Source organism: Mytilus edulis, chromosome 9 (assembly GCF_963676685.1).
Source record: "Mytilus edulis chromosome 9, xbMytEdul2.2, whole genome shotgun sequence".
In the NCBI taxonomy this organism is placed as follows: domain Eukaryota; kingdom Metazoa; phylum Mollusca; class Bivalvia; order Mytilida; family Mytilidae; genus Mytilus; species Mytilus edulis.
Genome location: NC_092352.1, coordinates 51,142,387 through 51,169,354, shown reverse-complemented (window position 1 = coordinate 51,169,354; position 26,968 = coordinate 51,142,387). Strand labels below are relative to the sequence as shown.

Genomic DNA, 26,968 nt, shown 5'->3' with positions numbered 1-26,968 from the left:
AGTAGCATATATTTACTTTTTCCTTTTTAACATGCAAACGGAGATGTGGTACAATTGCGAACGATACAACTATACATATAGTCAATCATGGTGCCTTCTACAACGAATCACACTATACATAGTCGAATAGTTACTCCTAAAACCAGTGAGTTGTATTTTTCCACACAGTTAATGTAGCACACAAGTTCCTTTATGATAGAAATATAGTAAAACAAGAATATGTCCTCAGTACACGAATGCCCCACTCGCACTATCATTTTCCATGTTCAGTGGACCGTGGAATTGGGGTAAAAACTCTTAATTTGGCATTAAAATTAGAAAGATCATATCATAGGGAACATGTGTACTAAGTTTGAAGTCGACTGGACTTCAACTTCATCAAAAACTACCTTGACCAAAAACTTTAACCTGGAGCGGGACAGACGGACGAACGGACAGACAGACGAACGGACGGACGGACGAACGGACGCACAGACCAGAAAACATAATGCCCCTCTACTATCGTAGGTGGGGCATAAAAATATTGTTACATATAATAAAGACTCTTAATTTCGTTTTTTAGTTTAAAAAACAATAAAATTGGCTGGCTGAGATCGACATTAAGAATAGTAATTGTATTACCATAGAATAGTTTGTTAATGCAAATATTTAAAAGAAAATAGTACTTTAATTGAATTCTTGTTTTATAAAAAAAATTATAAATTATTGTACAACATATATTTGTATTAAGTAGTAATTATGTAGACAATTTGCCAATTTTGCTTTGCAACAAAAGGCTATATATAGCTAGCACATGTTATTATATGATAAAAGTACTTATCAGATTCAAAGTTTAGCCTTAAATTTTTCAAAAACTGAAAGACAAAACTCCTGCTAGAAATCAATAGTTCATGGATAGAGTTGTTTCATTGGCACTGATACCGCATCTTAAGTCTATAACATAAGTTTCGATTTCAAATTTATATCAATGCAGGACGAAATAAATGAGTGTCTACAACTATACCCATGTGAACATGGAGGTACATGTACAGACAAGGTAGCTGACTTTCAGTGTAGTTGTAGGGAGGGCTGGACTGGAAAGAGATGTGAAACTTCTATAGAGTACTGTGCACCATCACCATGTCTTAATGGAGGAGTTTGTTTTAATCTGATGGATGGATATTTTTGCAGGTTTGTTTTTGTTAGTCTGTTTCCGTCTCAGATGAACCAATAATAGTATTTTGCAAAGACTTTTTTTTAAATTTTATTGTTTACCTGTAGGTCAATTTTCACTGTATTTTAAAATTTATAATAAATTTGATATACAATAGGCTACATGTGCTATGTTTTAAGGTCTTGTGATCGATAAACATGTGTTAGAAATGTGTTGAATGTGATGAATTGTTCATATTTATAACGTTAATCTATGAAGTCAATAATCTGTGTAGCAATGGTACATTGAAAATACTGTTCAGAAATCATTTACTTAGGCCACACCAATTTAATTTCTTGTTCTACGGATTTTTGGACTCCAAAATTTGGGGCGAGCGAGCGATTTGAAAATTTTAATAAAAAAATATTTAATTTGCAAATTTTTGAGGCGAAGCTTGAAAAGTAAAGGCGAGCGATTATAATTTTTTTTTGTAAACATAAAAAAGTAGGTTTTGACAATATTAAAGCTTGATTTATCACTTGTACTTTGACATTTCTTTAATTTCTGAAGTATTTTTCCCTGTTTACCAAGAAATAATTAAATCTGGTCTATGTATGTGTGACTGACAATGAGACAATTCTCCATCCAAGTCATAATCAGTTTGGGGACAACCCCTTAATGTTATAAATATTCCTTTTACATGTTTTATGAGGGATCAATATAAGTTATAATATATTTGTTTGTACAAAAGGGCTCATATTTTCTCAAAGAACTATATATCTATCTGGTATTAAATGGTCAAAACATGTCCAAGAATTTTGTAATATTCCTGGACTTTAACCATATTAACACATTTACTTTAACAGTTTAATATTATTCAAAATAAGTGGACCCCTCTTTTAGAAAAAGTTGTTTAAAATATGATGTAACTCTCCTCTTTTTGGGTACAAAATTCTAAGTTTTCAAAGGTTTGGTATAGAAGAACTATACAAATCCTTGGTATTTCTATTTTCTTTTCTACATCAGTAAAACGACCCCTTGTCTGAGGGAGAGTTGTTCTAAACCTGATAATAACAAACACAGGTCAAAGAACGGCCTTTCACACAGGGCTTTTATACACATCAAACAGCAGGCTATAAAGGACCCCAAAATTATAAGCGTACACAATTCGAACAGGAAAACCAACGATCTAATTTATATATCATGTATATCCATACGGGAAAATACTAATGAACAACATCAACAAACGATAACTACTGAACGACAGGCCCCTCAATCAATCAGGACAGGTGCATAAACATGCAGCGGCTATGGATAGTTTTGTTTCGCCAGCATATAATATAATTGCAGTTGAAGGCAAATGCTACAGAAGTTCTTTGTACTTTATTCTAACAACGAACATTTTTTGATAGGGAATATAAGTAAGGGGGAAAGTAACCGATTTTTTCTTCTTTACAGGTATTCCCGCTGTTATAAATTTATTCGGAGCACTCCCGCTTTAAATAAATAGGTTTCATGCTAAAACAAATATTCTCACAGATATTTACAAAGTGTGGTGGGGTGCTTTTATGTTTTAAATTGTTATATACAGGTTAGACTGTGATTTTAAAAACAAATGTTGATATCTTTTTATAATATTTACAAAAAAAAAAAAACGGTGCGGGAAATGGACATGATTACATTTCCGGATGCAGGAAGCGAAAATATAAAAAAAATAAAAAAATTCTGTTTTGAAAAAAATAGGTGCGGGCGGGTCCGTCGAACAAGGAATCAAATTGGTGTGGCCTTAGTTATCGATAATGGAATATAATTTGTGGAATTGGATACCAACAACTCATATGTTTTCTTGTCACACTCTAACCAATACATTTTTAAACTTCATCTAATTTTTATATTTTTATAAAAAATGATTCCATTACAGAACCCGGTGGTTCAACAGGAGTAACATGTGGGAATTCCCCAGAAGTCTGTAGTATCATAAATCCATGTACAGTAATGGGGACCTGTAAGGATAAGGAAGGAACTGCTCAGTGTAACTGTACTGGTGGTAAGTGTTTTAACGTAGTGTATAAATGAGGGAACATGTCATGATGTTGAGGAATTGCTCAGTCTAGCTGTTATGACAGTAAGTGTTGTGTTGCATACAAGTGGGGGATCGTGTCAGGGTGTGGAATGAACTGCTGAGTGTAACTGTAATGACGGTACATGTTTTTCCAAGTTTTGTCCAAAGTGTTGTTCCAAGTCAGGAGCCTCTTGTCTTTATTATTCTTGTATAATTTTTAATCCTAGTTCATTTATATAGTTCGAAGTTTAGTATGCCGTCTATAATCACTTAACTAGTACATAATTTGATTAGGGGCAAGCTGAAGCACATCTCCGGCTGCGTGATTTTCTCCCCGAGTTAGTGACCCATAGTTGGGCTTCGGCTGTTTTCTGCTATTCGGTCGGATTGTTGTCTCTTTGGCACATTTCCTATTTCCATTCTCAATTTTATTGAACTGTGGAGCTATAATGACGGTAAGTGTTGTGTAGTGTACAAGTGAGTGAACATGCACTACAAAAGGCTAAAAATCTGAAAAGACCAGTTTTTGTCTTGATTTGCATGAACTTTTACTCGACATTCTCAAAAAGTATGACTTGTGTCTGAATTTTTCTTGACAAATTATCATTTATATTAAACTTGTATGAAATTTACTCGACATATTCTCGACATTCTGAATATGGCTTTAAATTTCTTGACATTTGAATACTGTCTGGAAATTTCTCGACATATTCTCAACATTCTTATTTTTTCTCAGTATGGCTTGACATATTTTGAACATTTTGTATTGTGTCTTAAATTTACTTGACAGTTCTGAGTTTTACAAATCATGACCAAAATTCATGAAATAACTTTAATCTTTATTTTTCTATATATAAGATACTGTTGGTGTAAGTTACACTTCTTACAACAAAAATGAAAGTTGGGTATGTAAAATAATTTGGGTATCTTAATATTTTTACAAATGCAAATATGTCTATGTATATGAAATCTAAATGAGGGTGTTTTGACATAAAATCATTTTAATGTTGGTTTTTAAAAAATTACAAATTTTGATTCCCAATTCTTATAAGTTAAATGATTAAAACCAATCATACTGTATACATATTTCATTCTTCATTTTACAAATTAATATAGAAAAATGTGGTTTATATAAATAGCAAATTATGATGATAGATAAATCATTCATTTAACAGAAGAAAACTTTGTGTAATGACATCTGTTGGAATATATTTTAAGTATTACACATGGACAGGATGTTCCCCATACAATTAAGGTATTCCACTACCCAGAGTACGCGCAACTGTCAAATAGAAATTACTGATTTACCTGTAATCAGCAATACAACTATGACCCACCATGCCACTACAATTTGAAAAGTTGTTGATAGATGAAAATTATGCAAATCATCATTTTGATGAAAAAAAAATTGAATTAAAATGGATTTTGTTCATCAAAATTATGAAGTTAATTATTTTATCATGATCATAAATCAAAAATGTATTTATAATGGGTCCCATCAATGATTTCTGTTGAAATCATTGGTCTTATGAAATGAATCTCAAACAGACATGCAGGATATAGATCTAAACATTTTTTTTCTTTGACCTACACGAAAGCCCCCTTTACCTCTTCTTTTAGCCACACAAACCCAAAAGATGACTTGTGGGGTCCAAAAGAGACACATGGTCACATTTTAAAACTGCCTACAAGACACATATTTTAGTAAAGCAAATTTGACTGGCAGTATTGCGAATGGCAAAAATCTAAATGTTGTTTGTGAGTTACTTCGACTTATATTCCAAGTGAAAACCATTAATTAAACGTTTAATAAACATAAATCAAAATTAAACTACATGGGAGATTATTCATGGTATTCCAACTTAGTTGCACCAAAAGGGTATCTTACTATACCAAATTAATCCTTGACTCTTCAAAGTTTAGCTTATCAATAATAAAAAGGAGTATAACAGCACTAGAATGTCATAAACAGTGCAGAATAAGTCTGTACACATTTCAGGCGAAATTTATACTGTTGAGATAGTGTCAAGACATATTTAAGACTGTGAAGAAGGTGTCAAGACATATTCAGACATTATTAAGAATGTCAAGAATATGTCAAGACATATTCAGACATCATTAAGAATGTCAAGAATATGTCAAGTTTGCAATCTAGATTATGGTTACGAATAGTTTTAGTAATCTTCCTTAGGATGGAAAATATTATTTTTTTTAATAATGAAGAGCTAGAGGAAAGATCAGATGTATGCATGCGAAATAAGAGTATACGTAGCCGTCAAGTTTAACAAATGTTAATTACATTTATTGTTTGTGAAGCTAAACAGCCTGGATACACGTAGTTACTTTTAACTATCACTGGTCAGAACGCCTTTATGTCACGTTAAATGTATTGTACTTTGCGTTGACAGAAGCCCATTTGTCCGATATAAAACCAGTCTACAATTGACAATGGAATTAATTTGTGTCACAGACTAACATACTGGTTAATTGGCAAATAGACTATTCTGATTGAAACTTACAGGTACGGATATGTTGTTTGGGGCAGATAGTGTAAACATATTTATTTATAGTTGATTGGGAAACAAGTTTTGCAACTTATATTAATCCCTTTCCATTTTGCGGATGCAAGTGCTGCCTTGTAGCGGCATTAGCCTGCTCTTTTTCGAAATCTACAAGGTTGTCTTTTACGTGCAAGAGATATAGCCATCTTAACACGGGTAAGCCATTTATCGTCCCCTTCTGATGGACTATCATCGTTTCCTCAAGACCATACTTGCAAATGGTGTCAAGGGAGAGCCGAAAATTCGGTCCCTGAAATTTTCATTCCGGAACCGTAATCGAACCAGGAACCTTTGTGTTAATAGTTCGATGCACTAACCACTACACCACGGCTTGAGGCAGATATACAGCTAAATACAAGGACATGTAGACATATGCATTTCTTATGAAGTTGTTGCAGTCTAATGAAATGTAGAAATAACACGGATTTAACGTCTTGTTACTAGACATCCAACTTTATAATGGATTTTAATGCGTTTCAAATATATATATATTGACGGATTTCATTCAATGTTCTGCTTAGCATTAATTCTAAATTTTGTGTATTGTAGAGTATGCTGGAACAAGCTGTCAGTTAATCAAGGATCACTGTTCTGATCCAGACATGTGTAATAACGGAGGTCAATGTGTCACAAAACCTATTGGATTTGAATGTGAATGTGGTGACAGTAAGTATTTTAATATGCAGTCAAATCATCATCCATTAGAAAAGGTAACCTTTGAAATTCAATGCACTGCTGTTCAGTGTGTTTTCTAAACTTGATAAACACGAAATCATTTCATTGTTGATATTCATTCATTCAAGTTTAATTAACCTTGACATATTAAACAAAAGAAGTATCATTTTTAAAATATATTTGAGTTGTGCAAGAGCTTTGAGTTTGACCGCTATGGCCACTTTGATATTATAAGGGTTATGGTGGAGAAAGAGGCTAGAGAATGATGAACAGATGCATTCATTGTTTCTTCAAAAACAGACAAGTTTCAGTACAATGTTCAAGTTCTTATCCCAGGTATAGATAACCTTAGACGTATTTGGAACAACTTTTTGGAATTTTGGATCCTCAATAGTCTTCAAATATTTTGATTTGAGCGTCACTGATAAGTCTTATGTAGACGAAACGCGCATCTGGCGTACTCAATTATAATGCTGGTACCTTTGATAACTATTTACACCACTGGGTCGATGCCACTGCTGGTGGACGTTTCGTCCCCGAGGGTATCACCAGCCCAGTAGTTATGGAATAACCGTTTCACAAATGATATCGGATATGTTCCTTACGTCGTAACTACAATCCCCTACCCTTTCATGAATGTGACCTACTGAATTAGACTATTTACCGGCTTTGTTATCACATAAGCAACACGTCGAGCAGGATCTGCTTACCCTTCCAGAGCACATGAGATCACCCCTAGTTTTTTGTTGGGTTCGTGTTGTTTATTCTTTAGTTTTATATGTTGTGCCATGTGTACTATTGTTTGTCTGTTTGGCTTTTTGATTTTAAGCCATGGCGTTGTCAGTTTATTTTAGATTTATGAGTTTGACTGTCCCTTTGGTATCTTTCGTCCCTCTTTTTCAACACGTTCAGTATAGTCTAGCAGAGACATTCAAAAATCTATGGTCAATATCTAATATCAAACGTGACTAAAACATTAAGGAATCAAACGTGTAATGGAGTAACATGAAACCATTCTTTTCACCACTTACCAAGGATTGATTCCAAAAATTCGCTTGGGTTTTGTTTGATGATTTTCAGTTATAAATTACTGGTAAATAGTAGCATCGTTGGTACATGTGGTAATTATATCACATCTTTATATTCTTTATATTCCAGTATATAAACATACTTCAATAAACTAGTGTATTTAAACAGAATACAAAAGTTTTATTGTATTTGTAGGTTATTCTGGAAGTACCTGTTCTATGTACACTGATCCATGTTCCAGTAACCCTTGCCATGATCAAGCTAAATGTGTATCCAATAAAGACAAGTATATGTGTTATTGTGAACAAGGAAACGTACTTACAGATAATGGATGCAAAGGTATGCATGTATCCTGTTCCTACAAGACGATGTAACTCATCACATTGGGTTAAAATGTCTTTTCTATCTAACAAAACACAATCTCTATTTGGGACTAATGCTTGAATATGCATAAAGCGTGGACGACAGTTTCTTAATTTCGTTATCATGATTCAGAATTAATGTTTAAGCTTGGAATGTTTGCTGTATACTGTACAAAGAAAATGTAAATTTTAGTTGTCGATTTTTCAAGATATTGATGAGAACCTTGACATCATCTACATTCTGGTTTTTTTTACAGATATTAACACGGTTGAAGAGAACTTTGACATCTTCATGGATAGATATATTGATGGGATGCCAGCCTATTTAAAAAAATCCGTTTGTATCTCATGCAAATGATAGTATGACGATCATGTTTTGGATTAGAGTTCTAGCAAGACCTGGAGAAAATCCTGTATTGGTATTATTAGAGAAAATGTAAGTGAACACATTTTGTTATTCCAAAGTTTGAATTGGTTGTATCTCCTGGCAAACACACATGCATTGCATGTTAGAACTTAAGACAAAACCATGATCAGATTAGGTTAATGTATAGTAAACCCCAGTTAATCAAACCTTTAATAGGGTAAATGTTTTTTTAAAGCAGGCATTCGGGTGATTGAAAAATATATATTGTATATATCCTAAGAAACGTACACGGATTTACGATTTACTTTAAATTGTACAGTTGAGACGAGTGACAATAATATATTAATGTACTCAAGGCTGTTGATATAACCTAAATTCGAAAAATACTAATGTCGATCCACTCATTTGTTCAGATACATTAAGTGAAATGTGAAAGTTAAACAAAAGCTATTTAATGGTAGGAGCGGGATATGGGAAAGAGTACAATTATTGCATTACAATCAACCAATATATTATAGCGTTTTAATCTTTCGAAAATTGACCTCAACTTTAAATCTTTTTCAACATGTGTAATAGCTTGTAAAAGTCTTGAAGTGATTAAGTAGTAGTCCATTGTTGAATAAATCATATGATTAGTAAAATATTTCGAACAAGTTTTCAATTGATGTTATGTAACTATAAAAATATACAACTCTCACAAAAAACAACAACAAAACATTAACAGTTAAAGTGCTTCAAACTTATTTTGGTGAATTGTTAAAGAAAGAATGTCAGTCGATGCAGCGTTTATTTGCAGAGTCCTGTAGCTTATCGGAAATTTTATATTCAATTGGACTGTTACAACATATAAGCTATTTTAGCACTAGCGACATCGGTCGGGAAAACATTTAATGCCTAGGCCTATGTGGGTAATAATTCTCTTTAGACTTTTCATGCATTTAGTATTGACCTTTTTCTCGTGAAGATGAACAAGGATTTTATTGGATGGTAAAAATTGTTTTTTTAACTAAAAACCCCAAAGGGAAGCAAACATCCTCAATCGTAGACATTGGAAGATGTGGGATGAGTGCCTATGAGACAACTCTCCATCCATGTCAAAATGTGTAAAAGCAAACCATTACAGGTCAAAGTACAGCTTTCAACGCGGAGTCATCGCTCTCACTGGACAGTAAGCTTTCAGAAACCCTAAAATGACAAACTAAAACCAATTCAAGCAGAAAATTCATCAGTCTAGTCTATATACAAAAGCAGAAACGAGACACACTTATGAACCACACCATCCAACGTCAGCTACTGAACATCAAGTTCCTAACTTTGGACAGGTGCCAAAAAATGCAGTGGGTTTACACATTTGAAAAGCCGAAAAAACTCACCCTTACCTAAAGTAGTAGTGTAACATCACAACATTTAAATATCAATTGAAATGGCTGAACTCTATAAAAAAACCGACACAAGAAGTAAATTAACACTGATCAAATAAATGTATTCTATTAAATATTATATATATACATTATTAAAAAAATGGTATATGTAAAAAAATATCAGAAAGACAACTATAACTTGGATAAAATGGCGAAAAATAGAAAAAATTACCCAAATAAATATTTTACTTTTGTTGGAAGGAGTACGTGGAGTACGGGCATATATTTGACGAAATTAATAAATTTGTTGTACATAGTACGAGAACAGAATGTAACAGGCTATTATTTGAACTTGGAATTATTTTTAATTATGGAATTTGCATGATTTGGTCTGCTTGAAATTTTTAATAAATTCCTTGTTTATCCTGTACTTATTGTTCTGTGCTGTGCACAACACTTTCTTTTACAAAGAAGATAGTACATTTTCAATAGAATGTACTGTGCCGCGCACAACACTATCTATAAAAAATACATTGTATAGAAAGTGTTAGGAACCGCTCAAACATTATAATACCAAATAAAAATGAAATTTAGTAAAAAATTCAAGCGCAAGAATTTATGCAAATTCCATAATAAAAAATAATTCCAAATTTAAATAATAGCCTGTTCTGTGTTGATTGTTTATGTTGAGATATGCAAGACAAAAATACCAGAACATAGATTGCATTATTAACACATAAATATAGCCTGAAACATTTGTTTTTATTTTGATATAGACCCATTGGAACTATAATTCCTACCTTCAATACGAGTATACAGCAACTTATAGTCAGAGGTCAGAGTGCCATACTTCGTGGCTCTACTAAAACTGACTATATTCAATATGGAACAGATGTTGCAGATGGAAAATGGCATTTTATGGTATTCTCCTTGGAACCTTCAGGAAAGGTTAAACTATTTATAGACTCAATTAAGAAGACAGAATATGATCGGATGTCTGGGATTTTAAATTTCAATCAATATGTGAGGTAAGTGAAGAAAAGATATGATAAGACATTTTAGAAAGGGGCATTCTGTGTAAGAATACGAAACGTTATCCACCGAAAACACTTTAACATGGTCATATTTAATGCATATGTCTTACTGGTCTTCACATTTATATAAAGATAATGAGATGTGGTATGATGAAGACATACCTCCACAAGAGACAAAATGTCACTAAAATGAACAACCACCGGTCACTGCAAGGCCTTCAATAATGAGCAAAGCTCATAGCTCATAGTCAAATAAAATTTGAGACAATTAATTTTTTGAGTCATGGGCGTGTTTCGAACCTACAATCACAGATTGATAGGCTAGTTACACAATAGTTTGGCTACTTTGATCACAGCTGGGTCATCGAAGCTGCTCATGAAGGTAGACGCACAAGTATACATTTATTTATTTATTAGTCAATAATATACTTACACAGTGACGCCACAAGCCAAAGGCACGATATAAGGCGTTGTGAAATCCTGTATGAGTTTTTGATAAACATTGAAACATCTTTTTTCGCTACAATTGTGACGAAAATGTAAAAGGTAAATGATCCACCGTCAATTGCATTTTTTCGAAATAGTCATCAAAGAACATTAGACATTTTAATGCAGTGCTATCAACAAATCTTCAAATGTACATAAAACATATCAGAAATGTATTTATATGGTAAACTGTTACATTGTACAACAATGAAAACCAAATAAACATGTTTTGAGCTTTGTTTCAAGGGATATGTTGTTTGTAATATTGTAATAGTAATTCGTTGTTTATGTGCCTAACCTAACATCATTAGGCGTTACCATAGCTTAAAAGTTATCTCTTATAATTTCATTTTCAGTTGACAAGTAATTTTTGGATCAACAGATACTCTTGGTAGAATATCAAAACTGAGGATTTACAAGACGTTTTTCCATGATATAGACATATACAAGGCTAAAGACAACACCAGTCATTTGCCATCAGACCAACTGATACAAGGATGGACGAACATAAAACTGACCTGGTCCACATTCAAAAAAGTTCCTAGTGGTGCAGGAAATGACAATGTTTGTGATATCAATTTTCCTAATTGTCTTGATGACGGTATGCACTGAAATTATTTATGGGAATAATCATATCATGTAAAGTTTGCATATACGTCAGTCATTTTACTAAAGACTAATGCGTTAAGCCTTTTAATGGATTTTTACAAATTTTGTAGTTTATTAAAATCAAGCTTTTTTTTGCTATCAAATAATATTTAGCACTTGAATTTCTAATATCATGTACATAAACTCGTCATAGATACCAGGATTGAAATTTTGCATTTGCACCAGACGCGCGTTTCGTCTATAAAAGACTTATCAGTGAGTGACGCTCGAATCCAAAAAGGTTCAAAGAGACAAATTAAGTACGAAGTTGAAGAGCATTGTGCACAAAAACTTCACTAAAAGTTATGCCAAATATAGCCAAGGTAAACTATTCCTGACGGAGAAAAGCCTAAGAATTTAAAAAATGTAAAGTAACAGTTAATTTATGATTATGACCATATATATGACAATTCATGTCAACACAGAAGTGCTTAATACTGGGTTGGAGAGACCACCGGGGAATAAAAAACGCACCAGCAGTGCCATCGACCAATAGGTATATTACATGTCAACTACTTTCTGTTTTAAACACGAGAAATTTGCAATAACCCTCATTTATCAGAACTCATTAATATAAAAAAAAGACATGAAATTTGTTCTGATTGGTATATAGACAGTTAGAAGTCAACTCATTAAAAAAACACATTTCACAAATTTTTGTCCTATTTTTACACTTCTTGATCGGTGTGAGAAAAATATATTTATGACGTCAATTTGTAATGGTTTCTTCTGTATATTCCTATTGTGACATCAGGAATAATGGCGACCATGTCAGATACCCTATATAAATTATTCAATTTTCTGCATATATTTGAAAAGGAAGGATACACTCATTAGAGACACAGATTCCACAACTATAACTTGTGTATTACGATATTTCTCCACTCTCAATAGTTTTATTCTAATTATCGAAAAAGATCGACAAAACTTTGCTATTTAGATATCAAAATTAAATTGTCTCGAGTTGCAGTTGTAGAAACTATGTTTAAATGACTTTTCACGAAATGTCACAGATGTCAAATCTTTAATTTAAAAATCCCTCAATTATCTATATATATTAGAAGATGTAGTATGAGTGCCAATGAGACAACTCAACATCCAAGTCACAATTCCTAAAAATTAACCATTTTAGATCAAAGTACGGTCTACAACACGATGCCTAGGCTCACATCGAACATAAACTATTAAGGGCTCCACAAATGACTAGTGTTAAATCATTCAAACGGGAAAACCAACAGTCTAATCTATATAAAAACGAGAAACGAGACACACTTATGAACACATCAACAAAAGACAACCATTGAACATCCTGACTTGGGACAGGTGCAAACAAACGCAGCGGGTTTAAAAGTTTTAATATGTAACAACCTTCACCTTTACCTGAAACATTAGTGTAACATCACCACATAAAAAGACCCACTGTAAAATATCAATTTGAATGAATTAACTCAATCAAAAGACATATCAACACACGGCAAAGTTGTCTTGAAGTGTTGTATTAAAATAAGAAAATAAGATTTCTAAATTTTTAAAGCATTTGATAATGGTTTAATCGGCAAAGTTTGTCTGATGATTGAATAGGCTAAATATATTTGGACTTTTCAATACTGATCTGTCTATATGTTGTTAGAACATGTGTCATTAAGCACACTTTATCTTAACATGCTTAATGCAGTGTATATAAATAAAGTGTTAAATTATTCAAAACATAAAGGTTTATCGACTTTACCCCAGATATGCAAAATGAACACTAAGGTTTATCTACCTAACCCCAAATATAGATCCTCATTCGGCATTGCTTTTCTGAATTGTAGGTTTTCAAAGATTTATCTCTTTGTCTTTAATTTGATTTGGCCGTTCAATATTTAAATCAGAGCACAACTGATGGTTCTAATGTACACGAACCGTTCCTCTGGTGTGCCAAATTTTAAGTTTTGCATACTTGATGAGTTCATACAATTGTTTCTTCTAATAATACACAATCCCTTAACAGAATTCATAACATAAATCCATATATATATTTTTGAAAAGTCTAACGTTAAAACAATTATAATACATGTAGTTCTAAATTGATAATAGAACTTTAAATGTTTTACAGATAAAACAAAGCCAAATATTAGCTGTCCTGACGATCAAATAAAGATTGGTACTGAACGTCTAACAGCATTTACAGGCCTGAAAAATAGTTACAATAAGAATGAAGATGTACAATATGTGAATACATCAGTTCATTATGGTAAGTTTATCTTCCAAAACTGATACTGATGATCGCCAATGAAATAATCAATATGTAGCTGTATTGTTGATGCTTTTATTATGAATATCAGAAGGCGAATGAAATGCATTGTCAGTCAGTAATTGACCTTCGCGGGGTGCGGGTTTTCTGTTACAATTCAAGAAAATAAAATATTTGTATTCTGTTTTGAAAATGTCTGCAATATTCACGTATATCTTAAATGAAGTTGATAATATTTGATGAAATGAGACCAGAACTTTTGTTTCAAAAAATGAAAACAACACATCAAGAATAATTATAAGCTATTTCAATATTTTTGTCAATATGAAGTTGTAACTATCTTAGATACATGTACTATGCCAAATAAAACATCTTCTGATGAAGAAAATGATCTCTGTTAGTGATAGGATACAAGGTAAAATAATGTATCCACTCTTCAACGTTTAAAATAAGTTTTGGATTTTCAAATATTTTCGGCTTGGAACATCAGTTAAAAACGAAACATTATTTGTCGCAGTTTGCATCTGGTATAGTAAATGATTACCGTTTATGATATTTCTACAGGGGTCGATGGTCTGTTGTTTAGCTGCAAGTCCCCTAGTTAAAAAAAATCATCAGTAGGCAGTTATAATTTACTTGCACAGTAACAAATTAATTTCTGGATAGAAATTTGCTTTTACAAACTTTAAAAATAATTTCAATTAAGGTTTATAGCTATTAGTATATATCTGCGTCATTGTCCATATTTTGATTAACCTATGATCCTTTTTGAATTCATTACTTTATTGTACTAGGTTTTCGATTTTTAAATGTGTTAGCCTCAATCATCATGGCAAATATAAGAAATTGTCGCAATGCGTATCTTGACGAGACGTATCTTGAGGAATGAAATAGGTACCAAAATTTTACTATAATGTCTTTTCCATGAAATAACTGAAGAGTCGACCAATACATTTCTAATATGTTAATGTTTTTACCGATTTAAATGAGCGCAGATCACGTCCGATATTGACGATTTTGAATATTTGTTGAATGCAATACTTGAAATTATAATATACTGTGATAAAATTGAGATAAGGATTGGTTTGACGATTTTCTCTACTCACTACTGACTTTCAGATCTTTTGCCTTTTGGCTGCTTTAATAATGACATATATAAATATAACTGAACTTAATTTGCTGTCACCGCCTAATCTTTTTGTAATTGTATTGTGTTTTTTTAGATGAACTGTATACATATGGTAGCAACAATGAAGTTTTCATTGGTTATGATGAAGCTCTGAATTATGGTATATGTAGATTTAAAGTTTATGTTAAATGTGAGTAAACAATGATAATCATACAACTTCTTTTTGTAAAGGTATTATAATATCTATTTTTTAGCTTCAGCGTAGGTTTAAACAACCTTATGACTGTTTATATCACTTGCACCAGTAAACGAATTTTGACCTGAAACGGTCATTTGACCTGATCAACTCTTAGAATAATAAATAATTACGTCCCTTTTAAGTTTTTCAACAATTTTTCAGGCTTGACTACTGCAGTTAATTCAGTACTTTTAAACCAGTGTCTTTTTGCAATCTATTAAGATCTTTTTAAGTCTGATCAGATTGCATAGTATCCGATATTCATCTGTAGACATCAACATCATACTAAATTGTCCGAAATTAATTCTACTGTACAGTACTGAATTGACTGCAAGCGGAATGTGGGGGCATTACTAAGTCTACCGCATTGGATAAGTTGAAAAGTTCAAATGACCGTATAATTCCATGCTCCAGATTCGCATGTAATGTTTAAATCAAAACAGACTCATATTCATTAACTAGTGATGTGCTCAGCCACCCGTTTGTGGAACATTACAAAACATTTAAAAATAGTAACCGAGTAATGAAAAATTCTTTGCATCAGATAGGAATTAACTGGAACAAAGGATGTGTTTGTCTCAACCCACTTACCAATATGGTATTCATTAATTTAATTTAATTTTATATCATACATCAGTAGTAACAAAGGATAAACTTATGTCATGGATGATACCCATTGTTTGTCTATTCGATTAAACAAAATATATTATTGTACAAACCCACTTACAAACGTGTCATTCATTACTTGTAATAGGAGAAATAAAAACGTGAAGATGTTCTTTTTTCTTTTGCTTCAATCAGTAGTTACAGATACTTTTAGGATTATTTGTCAAAATATTTATAATATTTCAAATTTATGACAATATTTGAATGTTTTCGATATACTTTCACGGATACGTTTTCTTGTGAAACAATTGAACATAAGCTTTCTCTAAAAAGTCATTCATTTTATCAAAACGTTCAAAATTTAACGCTATTGAACTATTGTCTTAACGTACATCAATTCGCTAACAGCTTCCATTATGCAGTGTTCTAACCTAGATATCTTTGGTCAGATATTCGGCAATCACTCAGCTTTAGCTCGAAAAGAAAAATTACAAATAATTATTAAAAAACAATTGTGGAAAGAAGATGTTTTACTCGTTTCTGAGAGAAATGTTTTATACATCAAACCATTTAACAACTGCGATGACAAAGTTAGTTAGCTTCTAGTATTTGAAACGTATTACCAATATAAAAAAAATGCCATTTATTCTTCACGTGCTCATTTATTCTGTATTACTTGTTTATTTGTCCCATCCACCAAATCATAAAGTTTTTCAGCAGGCAAATGTTAAACAAACAAATTATTTCTAGTTCTAAAACTGTTGTAAAAAAATATAGGATTGTAATGAATACAAATTATGATTGATTTGTAATTTTTTATTTATCTTTACAGATGCAGATTGTCCTAGACCTGAAACTAATGCAGATATTAGTTATTGTCCTAACAGCAAACATATTTGTGAATTAAATTGTCCAAGTGGAGAAGCGTTATGTATAAAACACAAGCAAAAATACAGATGTGGAGCGTTGGGTGTCTACAATTTTGAACATCCAAGAAAGAAATTAATTTTACCTACGTGTGGAGGTTTGTACGGTTGATAACAAGACTAGTATAATTCAATCTTTTGTTTCTCAAAGCAAATAAAAACTAAAATGTGTGCTTATATCATTTTCTACATGTTTTAAACACTATATGGTTATGTGGTACGTATGTATCCAATCAATGTGTGGTTGTGCTGTGGTCATTTTGTGTACTATTGTCTTTCATTTTTGTTTATATGCTTTGTCTTTATGCCATTTTATTTTTCTTTGTTGACTTATTTGTTTTATTTTGTAGTGATTAAGATTATAACACATAGATGAATGCGGTACAGTCATTTTTGACATCGTTACCTATTTTGTCTGTTTGTTTTATTCTAATTGTTGTGTATATAACGAAATGTTATGCGACTGTCATAGTTACCAGTAAAAGGTTTAGCTTCATTTATATAAAACCAAGTTTAAACCACAAGTTCCTGTATAAGAAAAAACCTGTACTAATGCAGGAATATTGCAGTTGTTTTCGATTCGTTTGATATGTATAAGCTATGTTTGATTTTTCCATTTAATATAATGATATTGGACTTTTCGTTTTGAATGTTCCTGGTTGTTCGCGAGTTCTGGTATTTTAGACTAGACTTGCACGATCTGTTTCGGCTTTTGTTTTGTTTTTACGACGGTTTGTTATTACATCATACTGCGGAGATATATCTCTGTGTACAGAGTTGATTTGTCGTGTGCAAATTAGTTGTTTATGGTTGATGTAAATTGCCGTAGTGTCAATTCTTTGGGAATGTAGAGATTTAAAACTACAGGACTAGGGACAAAAAGGCCCTTATTTGACCCAATAGTTACTTCAAATATATATAAACCAGACTAAGGTACATCAACGTGTTACCATGTCGACAAAAATGACTATTTTGGTTCATTTTGTTAAATAACTTGATTTTCCGTGTTTTACATCAAAGTTTAAGTATGTTTTAGATTGGCAGAGATGTGCATGATGTGCGCTCCCAAGAAACAACTTTATATTTAGTGATATATTGTCAATAGTTATAATAAAAGTTCAATTATGTCTTAGGTTTCTTGGCTGCGCACAACGTTTCCATAATAGAAATGACGATAGAAAACTGTATAAGTTTTGTTATTTTTATAACTTCCATTAAAAGTTGCATGTTATGACGTAATTGTGACGTCATCAGATAGTAAATCTTTTTTTCTCTCTTTCTTTGTAAATTAAATTAATGGTCCATCATTTTTATTCCTGGGCAAAAAGCAGTCCTATATAAGTTTTTAATTTAAGTCTGATTCATCATGGCGATATTGTTTGATCGTTCGAGGGGCTTCACTATACAATGGTCTTATTTTATATTCTCCAATTATGTTTTTATTTAGAAATTTTTAGAAATAAAAACAGTTATTCCTGCATGTAATCTATTTCCTTTAGGTCAACATAATCAGACCATAGCATTATCAGTAAGCCTCACTTACAAAACTGTGACAAATTGTGTTCCAACATTTCCATCAAATATCAAGACCGGTTTGGAGGTGAAACTTAGAACAGATCTTCCCAATCTATGGCCAATGGGGGCAGGAATGACTTGGTGTGGTAGTCAGTGTATATGGGATGCCATTTGTCGGGGAACTTCTACATATATTGACGTTACTTTTACATTACATGTACCTCAACTATCGTAAGTAAAACTTTTTCGGGCTTAACATGTATAATTGTCATATAAAAACTTACAACTATCTATTATAAACTTACTGTTTAGTCCCCATATATAATCCACTATCATTTTCAAATACTCTTTTGTCGGGTTGTTGTCTCTTTTAGACATCACACGTTTAAACGATTCTTAATTGTACATGATATTTGGCTCTACTTAACTGTATTAGATGAGGACCAGTGTGTTATTTAGAAAATACATGTATGTACCTATTCGGAAAATATTAAATGTATTTGTGCTTTTTTTTTTTTAAATTACACTCTAACTTCTGTCTCCATTTTTCAACTAATCATATGTTTTTTTTTTACGAAACCTGATAATGTTTGTATCGTGTTTTGGTTCGTGTGGTATTTATTGTGATCTCAATATTTGTAATCCCTGTTATCCTTTTTCTTTGATGATAAGGACATATCTTAGTTTTACATAAACAAACGTTATTCCGATCAGATAATGTTTACCTGAAACATAACATTTGAAATATGATAAAGATATGAAAACTTTCCTAATTGCAGAGCAAGCATAGAGAGAAATGGAAAAACATACAAAATAAGAGAAGCTCTATTTATTTTCATACTACAGGAAAATGGTCTAAATTTTAACGTGAGTGAAATTTATTTATATCTAATAACATGACAAAAAAATGAAATGTTGATGTTCAACTTCCAGACATATCACGTGCACATTCCTTTTCTAACGGACTGCATTTGATTTCTTTAAGAATAAAACATTGCAACCAAAGATAATCATTTCCTATGATTACAAATTTGCATAAACACATGATAACTTGTTTTAAAAATTAAGATTAAATGATTGATTTACCCCTATTCAACTATAGGGATGAAATACAATTATTCTATGTCAAACCATTTCCATTTTCTTTTTCTGAAAGTTACAATGCGATTTGCGGAAATGCTGATTAAAGATTGTAATATCCATTTCCTATGATTTTTATTTGATTCTTTTACAATTCACACTATGCCATTAAAGGAATTATCTTGGTAATACCCCTAATATGTATACAAAACATTGTTGTGACCTCATTCTATTGTTGTACCGGTTCTTTATTCTAAAGATTGGACTACAAATGTATCATTTGCCTTTGAGAAACCATTTATATATGGTTCCTTTGACTGTCCAAATTTTAAAGAATTACCTTCCTTTTTTTTTTAAACATATTTGACAGTTGAAACTATCATAATTGATTATTACAAGTAAATAATAGTTCAATTGAAAAAATCAAGCAATTACCACAGTCGCTTTCTTTATGTGAAAAAATACAACAAAAAAACAAATGACAATTACATAAAAACATTTGATTTAAGTCAACTTCAAATGCAATAATGCTTTGTCACTCATCAAGAGGTTTTCATGAGAAATAAGGAATACAATTGAATTTATCACTGCCAATGCTTATTTCACAATGTTCTCATGTTTTGGGTTGTCTCCTTAAAAGCATAAGTTTGTTTGAAAAGCTCGGTGTAAGTTTGATTTATTTTGCTTTTAGGTATTTGTTTTTGCAAAATATTTATTCACGTCAGTTTGTTTTAATACAAAAAATCGATGTAGATAGAATGATATTACAAAGAATGTTGCTCTAATTCTTGGTAATATCATTTTATCTGCAATTAAAATGTAATTTTTTTAACTTCTTTTAACACTGGATTCATTATCTGCAACATAGCTAATAATTGTATTATCATAATCAAGTGTAATCGTTCATCTGAAGTAAAGGTCGTTGATTAGCATGACGTGCAAGCCACATGTTGTTCTTATGACATATTAGCTAACAAAAAAAGGACTAACAAACTAATCCTCACCCTGTGTAGAAAGTGTAAATCCAGAACTGGATTCATTAACTAGTGAACCTCAATATTTTTTTTTTATAATTTTCAGGTGTCGGAATGTGAATTCGATTTATTTCATGTATAGTCGGTGAAAAGGTCTGATCGATTTATTGTTCTGCAGAATTTTCATTGCGATGAATTTAGTTGTCATAACTATATAAATTAAGTTCCAATTCATAACTTCAAGCGAACATAAATTATTTACAAAAATAACCTGAACAGTTCGCCTGACAGTGTGCAGCAAAGCTTTCATTTTATTAAAGACAAATGCAAAATACGAAATGTTCATCTGTTACTGTCAGCCTAGGCCGCTGCAGGTAAAGAACACAAAAAAAAAACAATCTACAAAAATAAAAACAATTTTCATTATGTATTTGAATACATATTATGAATCAAATTAAATATTCTGTCTTACACACATTATTATTCACAAAAAAAATAACAACAAGAAAAAACTACATTAAGTCGGGTGGGAGGGTCTGAAACTTTACTGCACCAAAAGCAAACGTCTAATGCAATATCTTAAATTCTCATAACCGCCAAAAATATAACACGACATATTTGAATTGACCTTATTAAAATATTATTGTTAGTTCTAACTCGACCAATGGATAATAATTTAACCTATAATTAACTTTCAACACGTGTATAGTTATAAACAAATACACAAGGTAATGTTTACATACCGGTGTACATAACTTTAATAAATATATTTCTTTTATCGTACAGAAAAATGATACCGTTTATGTTGTAACACATGTAACATTGATATAGTTTCTATGCTTTGGTCTGTTTCTTTCGACTAGTAAAATTTTGATTCTAACTTTGGTATCTACCTCTTCGTTTGATTTTTTATTGCATGACGAGTCATTCGAACAAGGAGCTAAATATTGAATCAAAGAGATAAAGGACACGAATTAATGCTGTTTACTGACAGCTATTTCAAAAACATCCACATCAAACTACATATAAACTAGTACATGATGTTAAAACGACATTAAAAGTCTGAGAAAGGCACGATATAATGACATGGGAAAATATCAACAGGATGTAGGACCATATTGTACGTTTTCACGAATAGAAAAGCATATTAACTATATATTAAGTAATTAAAAAGATAATCAATTTAAGTACCGATAAAGACAATATTTTATGATTACCGTAACAATGCCTTTTCAGAATGTCGCAGGTGCACAGCTTGAAAGGGATTCGGTTAACATAGATGAAAGTTCATCCTGTCCTGATGGCTACATGGTTGTTAGGAAACAATGTGGTAAGTTTTAAAAAGCTGCAAACGTTTGTAAACCCCTTATAGATCATGTTTAATAAAAAAAGAGGCTCTTTCATAAAAATCATAAAAAAAACATTAGCCATTTTCTCAAATATCAATATCCAATATATGCTTCACAAAACAAAGTTACAAGATACTAGCTTAAGTTCTTTTCACATCTGCAAATTACAAGTAAGTTTGAAAAGGTGATCACAAATTGTTTTGGTAACTGGTCATTTATAATGTTGAACATGTTGGTTCAGTTTCAACATGTATATATATTATGAGTATGTATAGAAGTCTGAAAAAAATATACCAACAGTGTTAGAGTTAGATTGCCATGCTGACATTTATTTTACCTATACGAGATTCGAACTCACACATCTGATACACTACAGCATCCATCGCTTCTTCTCATGTCCAGCGCTTTTGAACACTGGACCTTTCGACCACATCCGCTATATAAAAATATGTCTCGATATTCGAAGTGTTACTTTGTCACGTACTTCGAATCTACAGATGTGTGTCAACTCAACGTTTCCTCAACTAGTAGAGAGTAGAGATACCTGGACACAATATTTTTTTGATAAAAACACATTCAAAGTGTACAGAACAACACCAATATCAATAGAGGGATTACACAATAAAACCTTTTGGATAACAAATATCCTTCATCAGTATGCATGCTTAAATATATTCTTACATCGTTACCAGTGGGTTATAGAATTTATCAAATCGAGATAGTTAAGCATGTAAACTGCATGCAGTGATAACAGAATACAGCTACTCGCATCCCGAAAATAACACTTTTCATACTCGATGAAGATACTTCTGGTTATGTGAAAAAAAGCCATCTTGGCGCTAATGAGTATAATAAATTTCAAAATTAGAATAGAAACTGGAAATTTCAAAAAGACAAAACAATAAAAAAAGATAACAACCCGGTAAACAGAAAGCAGCCGAAGGCAACCAAGGAATTAAAATACATAAAGCTGTTACTTGTTGATTTCATGAACTAACGGGGATTTTAAAACGAGAAAACCAGTCTTTTGTATTACAATACTGTTGTATTCCAGTATTTATGATAATCTTTTTGTAGTTGAGTGTGGAAAAGGGACATATAGAAATGACACAACAATGACGTGTGCGTTTTGTGCCATTGGATCATACCAAACAAATGTAGGACGAACAGTGTGTGAACCATGTGAATCATCCAAAACAACACTTAACTTTGGTTCGGATTCATCTACTGATTGTATAGGTTAGTTTTGTAAATTATAAAATATGATATTTACTTTAAAAACCGTGTCATGTTTTTAAACAGGCAGAATTGCTTAGATATATAATTCAAAAAGCAATACATAGAACCAAACGATGATATACACCTTGTTTGAACGTATCTATTATTGATGGAGGAAAACGGGAAATTTTATGTTTACACCTTTCATTTTAAAGTGAGATGCATATGAACTTTTGTCGTACAAACTATAGTTTGCATATTTAATATTTTCCGTCGCTATATAAACGGTTATAAGGGGGAGGGTCGGCCTAGGTTTGCGAGCGTGCTCAAAAAGATTCTTTGATATGTTATGTTTTGCAGACAATTCAACTTTATAAAAACAAATAACTGATCATTGCTCTGCTCAACATGCATGAGAATTACAGGAAAAGTATAAAGTGTTTTAATTTGTGTTTTTTTTTTCTCTAGATAATTGTCCGCCAGGTCAGTATTATGTTCCAAGTACTTCTGGTTGTGTCCCTTGTGAAAGACATTACTATCAATACATGAGCGGACAGGACTTTTGTTACCCATGCCCACATGGAACGATAACTAGCGAAAAGGGATCAAACTCCTCAGATAGCTGTTATCGTAAGATTGCTGAAGAAGGCAAGATATAATATTTATATCTTTTTACATACCAGTATTTAATCATAAGCGACAATCGAATCAAAATTCAGAAGTCATCCTAAGTATTAACCTGACGTTTACACCATTTGTCAATTGGTAATTATACGTGGTTCAAATTGAATTATCTTCTGTTTACCAGAAGAAAATGGAAATATAATTATTAAACAATTATACAATTGCGTTATGTATATGCGACTTACTCAAAATTCAGAAGTAAAGGTTTGGGATGAGTCTTTAATATAATTGAGAATGAAAAAGGGGAGTGTGTCAAAGAGACAACAACCCGACCAACGAGCAGCCAACAGTTAAAGACTGACTATCAACAGGTCTTCAACGCAGCGAGAAACTCCCACATCTGGAGGCGTGCTTCAGCTGGCCTTTAAACAAAAATGTTCACTGGTTTAGTGACAATGGACGTCATACTTAACCCAAATATACATAGGAAACTAAAATTATAGATAATACAAAATTAACAAAGTCTAGAGGCTCCTGACTTTCCATTTCTACATTTCTTTTGTCTTGTTCAAATATAAAAATGTTAATAACAGAATATTGGTTACAGGGTCTGTACCAAATAGCTCAGATTCTGGGAAGATATCCGGAGACATGGCAAATACAGGTAATACTTATTAAATTTCAGTATTGTTTACATAATAAAGTTGATGGAAGAATATATTTAGCCTCATTTATAAATGATACAACAGTAATTGAAATCTGATTGTTGCGTAGAAACACTGAAAAGGAACTAACAAATGGTGGTATTAAAAAATCATAGATACAGCAGGATTGGACTCAAATTGAACAAATAAATGATTGTTTTGTTACCTTTCAAACAGGTGCTAGAGAACCTCACTCATTAATCGAAAATAAATTGTCAAATGAATAACAAACGATACGAAAAGAAGTAAAGCAGATTTAATTGTTCATACCACTCGCCTCGTACAACAACAGCACAGCATACGTAATAGATAATGTAAAATATAGTTAATGTTCAATATTACAAGCAGCATGATAATGATAGTTACTGGCGGTTTTTTAAAGTCAAGCGTCAAACTAAATATATATTCTGGAAGAGAACGTGCTTATGTGACATGCATATTGACCGTATTTTTTTACAAGATCGACACGCCGGGTGGAATTTTTAGCGCTCTAGTTTAAAAGGTACTAGATGGCAGGACATTGTGATACATGTTAGCCACATAACTGTAAGGTGATTGTTTTCTTATGCCTTGGCTGAAACCTTTTGTCTTTAATTTCATATGTGTTACCAAGAATGACGTACATAATGTGTTTTTTTTCTAGGTATAAAGGTTTCAAATCTCCAAAAAAAAAATAATAACATGCTAATTTATATTTAATATTCAGGAATAATGATCGGACTGTCTATTGGATTGGTACTGTTATTGTGTATTGTAGTATCAGTCGTCATTGTATATAAAAGGTAACTACCAGCTTCTTCTGATGCATTCCTTTTGATATATGCAGCTTGTGTAAATACTACATTAGATTCAAATAAGTTTATCATGGCAGTATTATATTGACGGGAACTCCAACACGATAATATGCACATTCATATACCCTCTGAATTCTTCAGGAATGAAAGGGTACTTAGTTCTCGTTTGTAAGTACGTGATAATACTTTTTGGTAGTATATGTGACGGAATCACTAGTTAATGGTACTTGTGGATCGCGAAAGGAATGCTGATATTTTCCTTTCAGTAAATTTAGCGAAACGTTGAACAGCTTTAAAACTTCTGTCAATATCTAAAAGATTGACACATGAAAGTAAACTGCATTTCTAAGATGATAAAATATTCTAATTCAGTTTAATTTAAATCATTGAAACACTCAAAAGGGTAATCTTTTTTTTATTAAAAGTACATACAGTAGAGTGTTTGCAGAAAAGGTAAACGTGGTTATAATTCATATACATTTTGGAAAAGGATAATGGAAACATATTATCTTTTTGCCTAAACGTTTACAATAATTTATATTTGCAATAATCTTGTGTTTATTAATGAAGAATACACGAAACTATTCAAATAGACGTTCGGCTTCTATCACATTTAATGAAAAAAAAATAAAAAAATATTTGTTAATGCTTTAGATTGACATCGGATAGTGACTATTCCGTGCCAATAGATAACAACCAATACCAAGTCCAATCACACGAGCACCATTACGATGAAATGACCAACAAAAGTCAACAGTACCTGAATGTTGGAAGTATTCCGCACAGTCATGGTCTATCAAACAATGGATACGAGAACGATGATGATAACTATGCTACAATTACTGAAATACTCTCTGGGAATTCAAGTTCGAATAATGAGTATTTTGAATTGTATGAAAAACCAACGGAGACAGAAAACATATAGACTAAACCAAATAATCCTTAATATGTTTATCTTGTTGTGTATCCAAATATTTTCATTTTAGTAGCACGGCCAATGGAAAAAATTAGTTTGCCAATTGTTTAAACAGCAAATGTATAATATTTAATAAACATATGTATAAGGAAAATGATTAAACTAACGCTGTCATGCATTTTAGAAACTACCTGTACGTAATGTTAAAAAAATTAAAGAAAAGGAATATCGGAATTATCAAATCTATATCAATTGTAAAGCCTTTTTTTATTTACCTCAAATCAAATTTGATATAATGATGTGTAATAAACAAAACTGTGTACCTTGAATATTTTAATGTTGTGTAACACTTGTCAGTTAAATCAAATTAAATCAGCCTTTTAACTGAATACTTACTCAAGTTCGTGTTTTCTTTTCTTGAAGAAAATTATTTGCAAAAATAAATATCCTCAGGGTAATTTCAAAATTGGTGAACTCTATAAAACCGATATAACTTATCGTTAAACTAAGCTATATCGAATAACCTGTCATATATCTGACTTTGAACGGGCATTTCAGAAGAAAATAGTAAATTAACCTGGTGTTGACTATATCACTGGCTATGTGGATTATAAAAAAACTTTACAGAACATCTAAATACCGAAGTACTGGCTACTGAAAGAAATATCATCAAAGGTAACAATTGTTCTGCAACAGATGCGCATATCGACATTCACAAATCGAGTTAAAAGATATGAGAGTAGCCATTACGACAAAAGTTACCAACAACGTTAAATGTTTTACAGACAAATAGTTACATGTTTGAAATAAGTATTTTTGAATCATAATTGTACATATGCATGTTATATTGATTTAACATTTCAAACAGTGTAGCTTGTTTTTGGTTTTGTGAGATGCACAGAGTTAACTTGTAGAATTTTTTTTTATCCAGATTCAAATATA

General features: G+C 31.7%; 2 protein-coding genes across 2 annotated transcripts in view; both read left to right on the top strand.

Moving 5' to 3' along the window:
• LOC139488558 (uncharacterized) overlaps positions 1-1,153 on the top strand; it is an 82,696-nt gene extending 81,543 nt beyond the window's left edge. Inside the window, exon 20 of the mRNA XM_071274283.1 lies at positions 974-1,153. The gene's annotated coding sequence lies outside the window, so the exon portion shown is untranslated. The remainder of the gene's footprint in view (positions 1-973) is intronic.
• LOC139490029 (uncharacterized) lies at positions 88-26,421 on the top strand. Its single transcript, XM_071276882.1, has 16 exons — positions 88-145; positions 3,054-3,179; positions 6,305-6,421; positions 7,655-7,798; positions 11,452-11,670; positions 13,816-13,953; positions 15,177-15,272; positions 16,759-16,950; positions 18,352-18,598; positions 19,147-19,234; positions 21,658-21,751; positions 22,848-23,009; positions 23,457-23,471; positions 24,220-24,276; positions 25,023-25,098; positions 25,765-26,421. Exons 1-16 carry the CDS (start codon positions 88-90, stop codon positions 26,033-26,035), a joined length of 2,100 nt encoding a protein of 699 aa, XP_071132983.1. The 3' UTR covers positions 26,036-26,421.
• Positions 26,422-26,968: the final 547 nt, after the last annotated feature.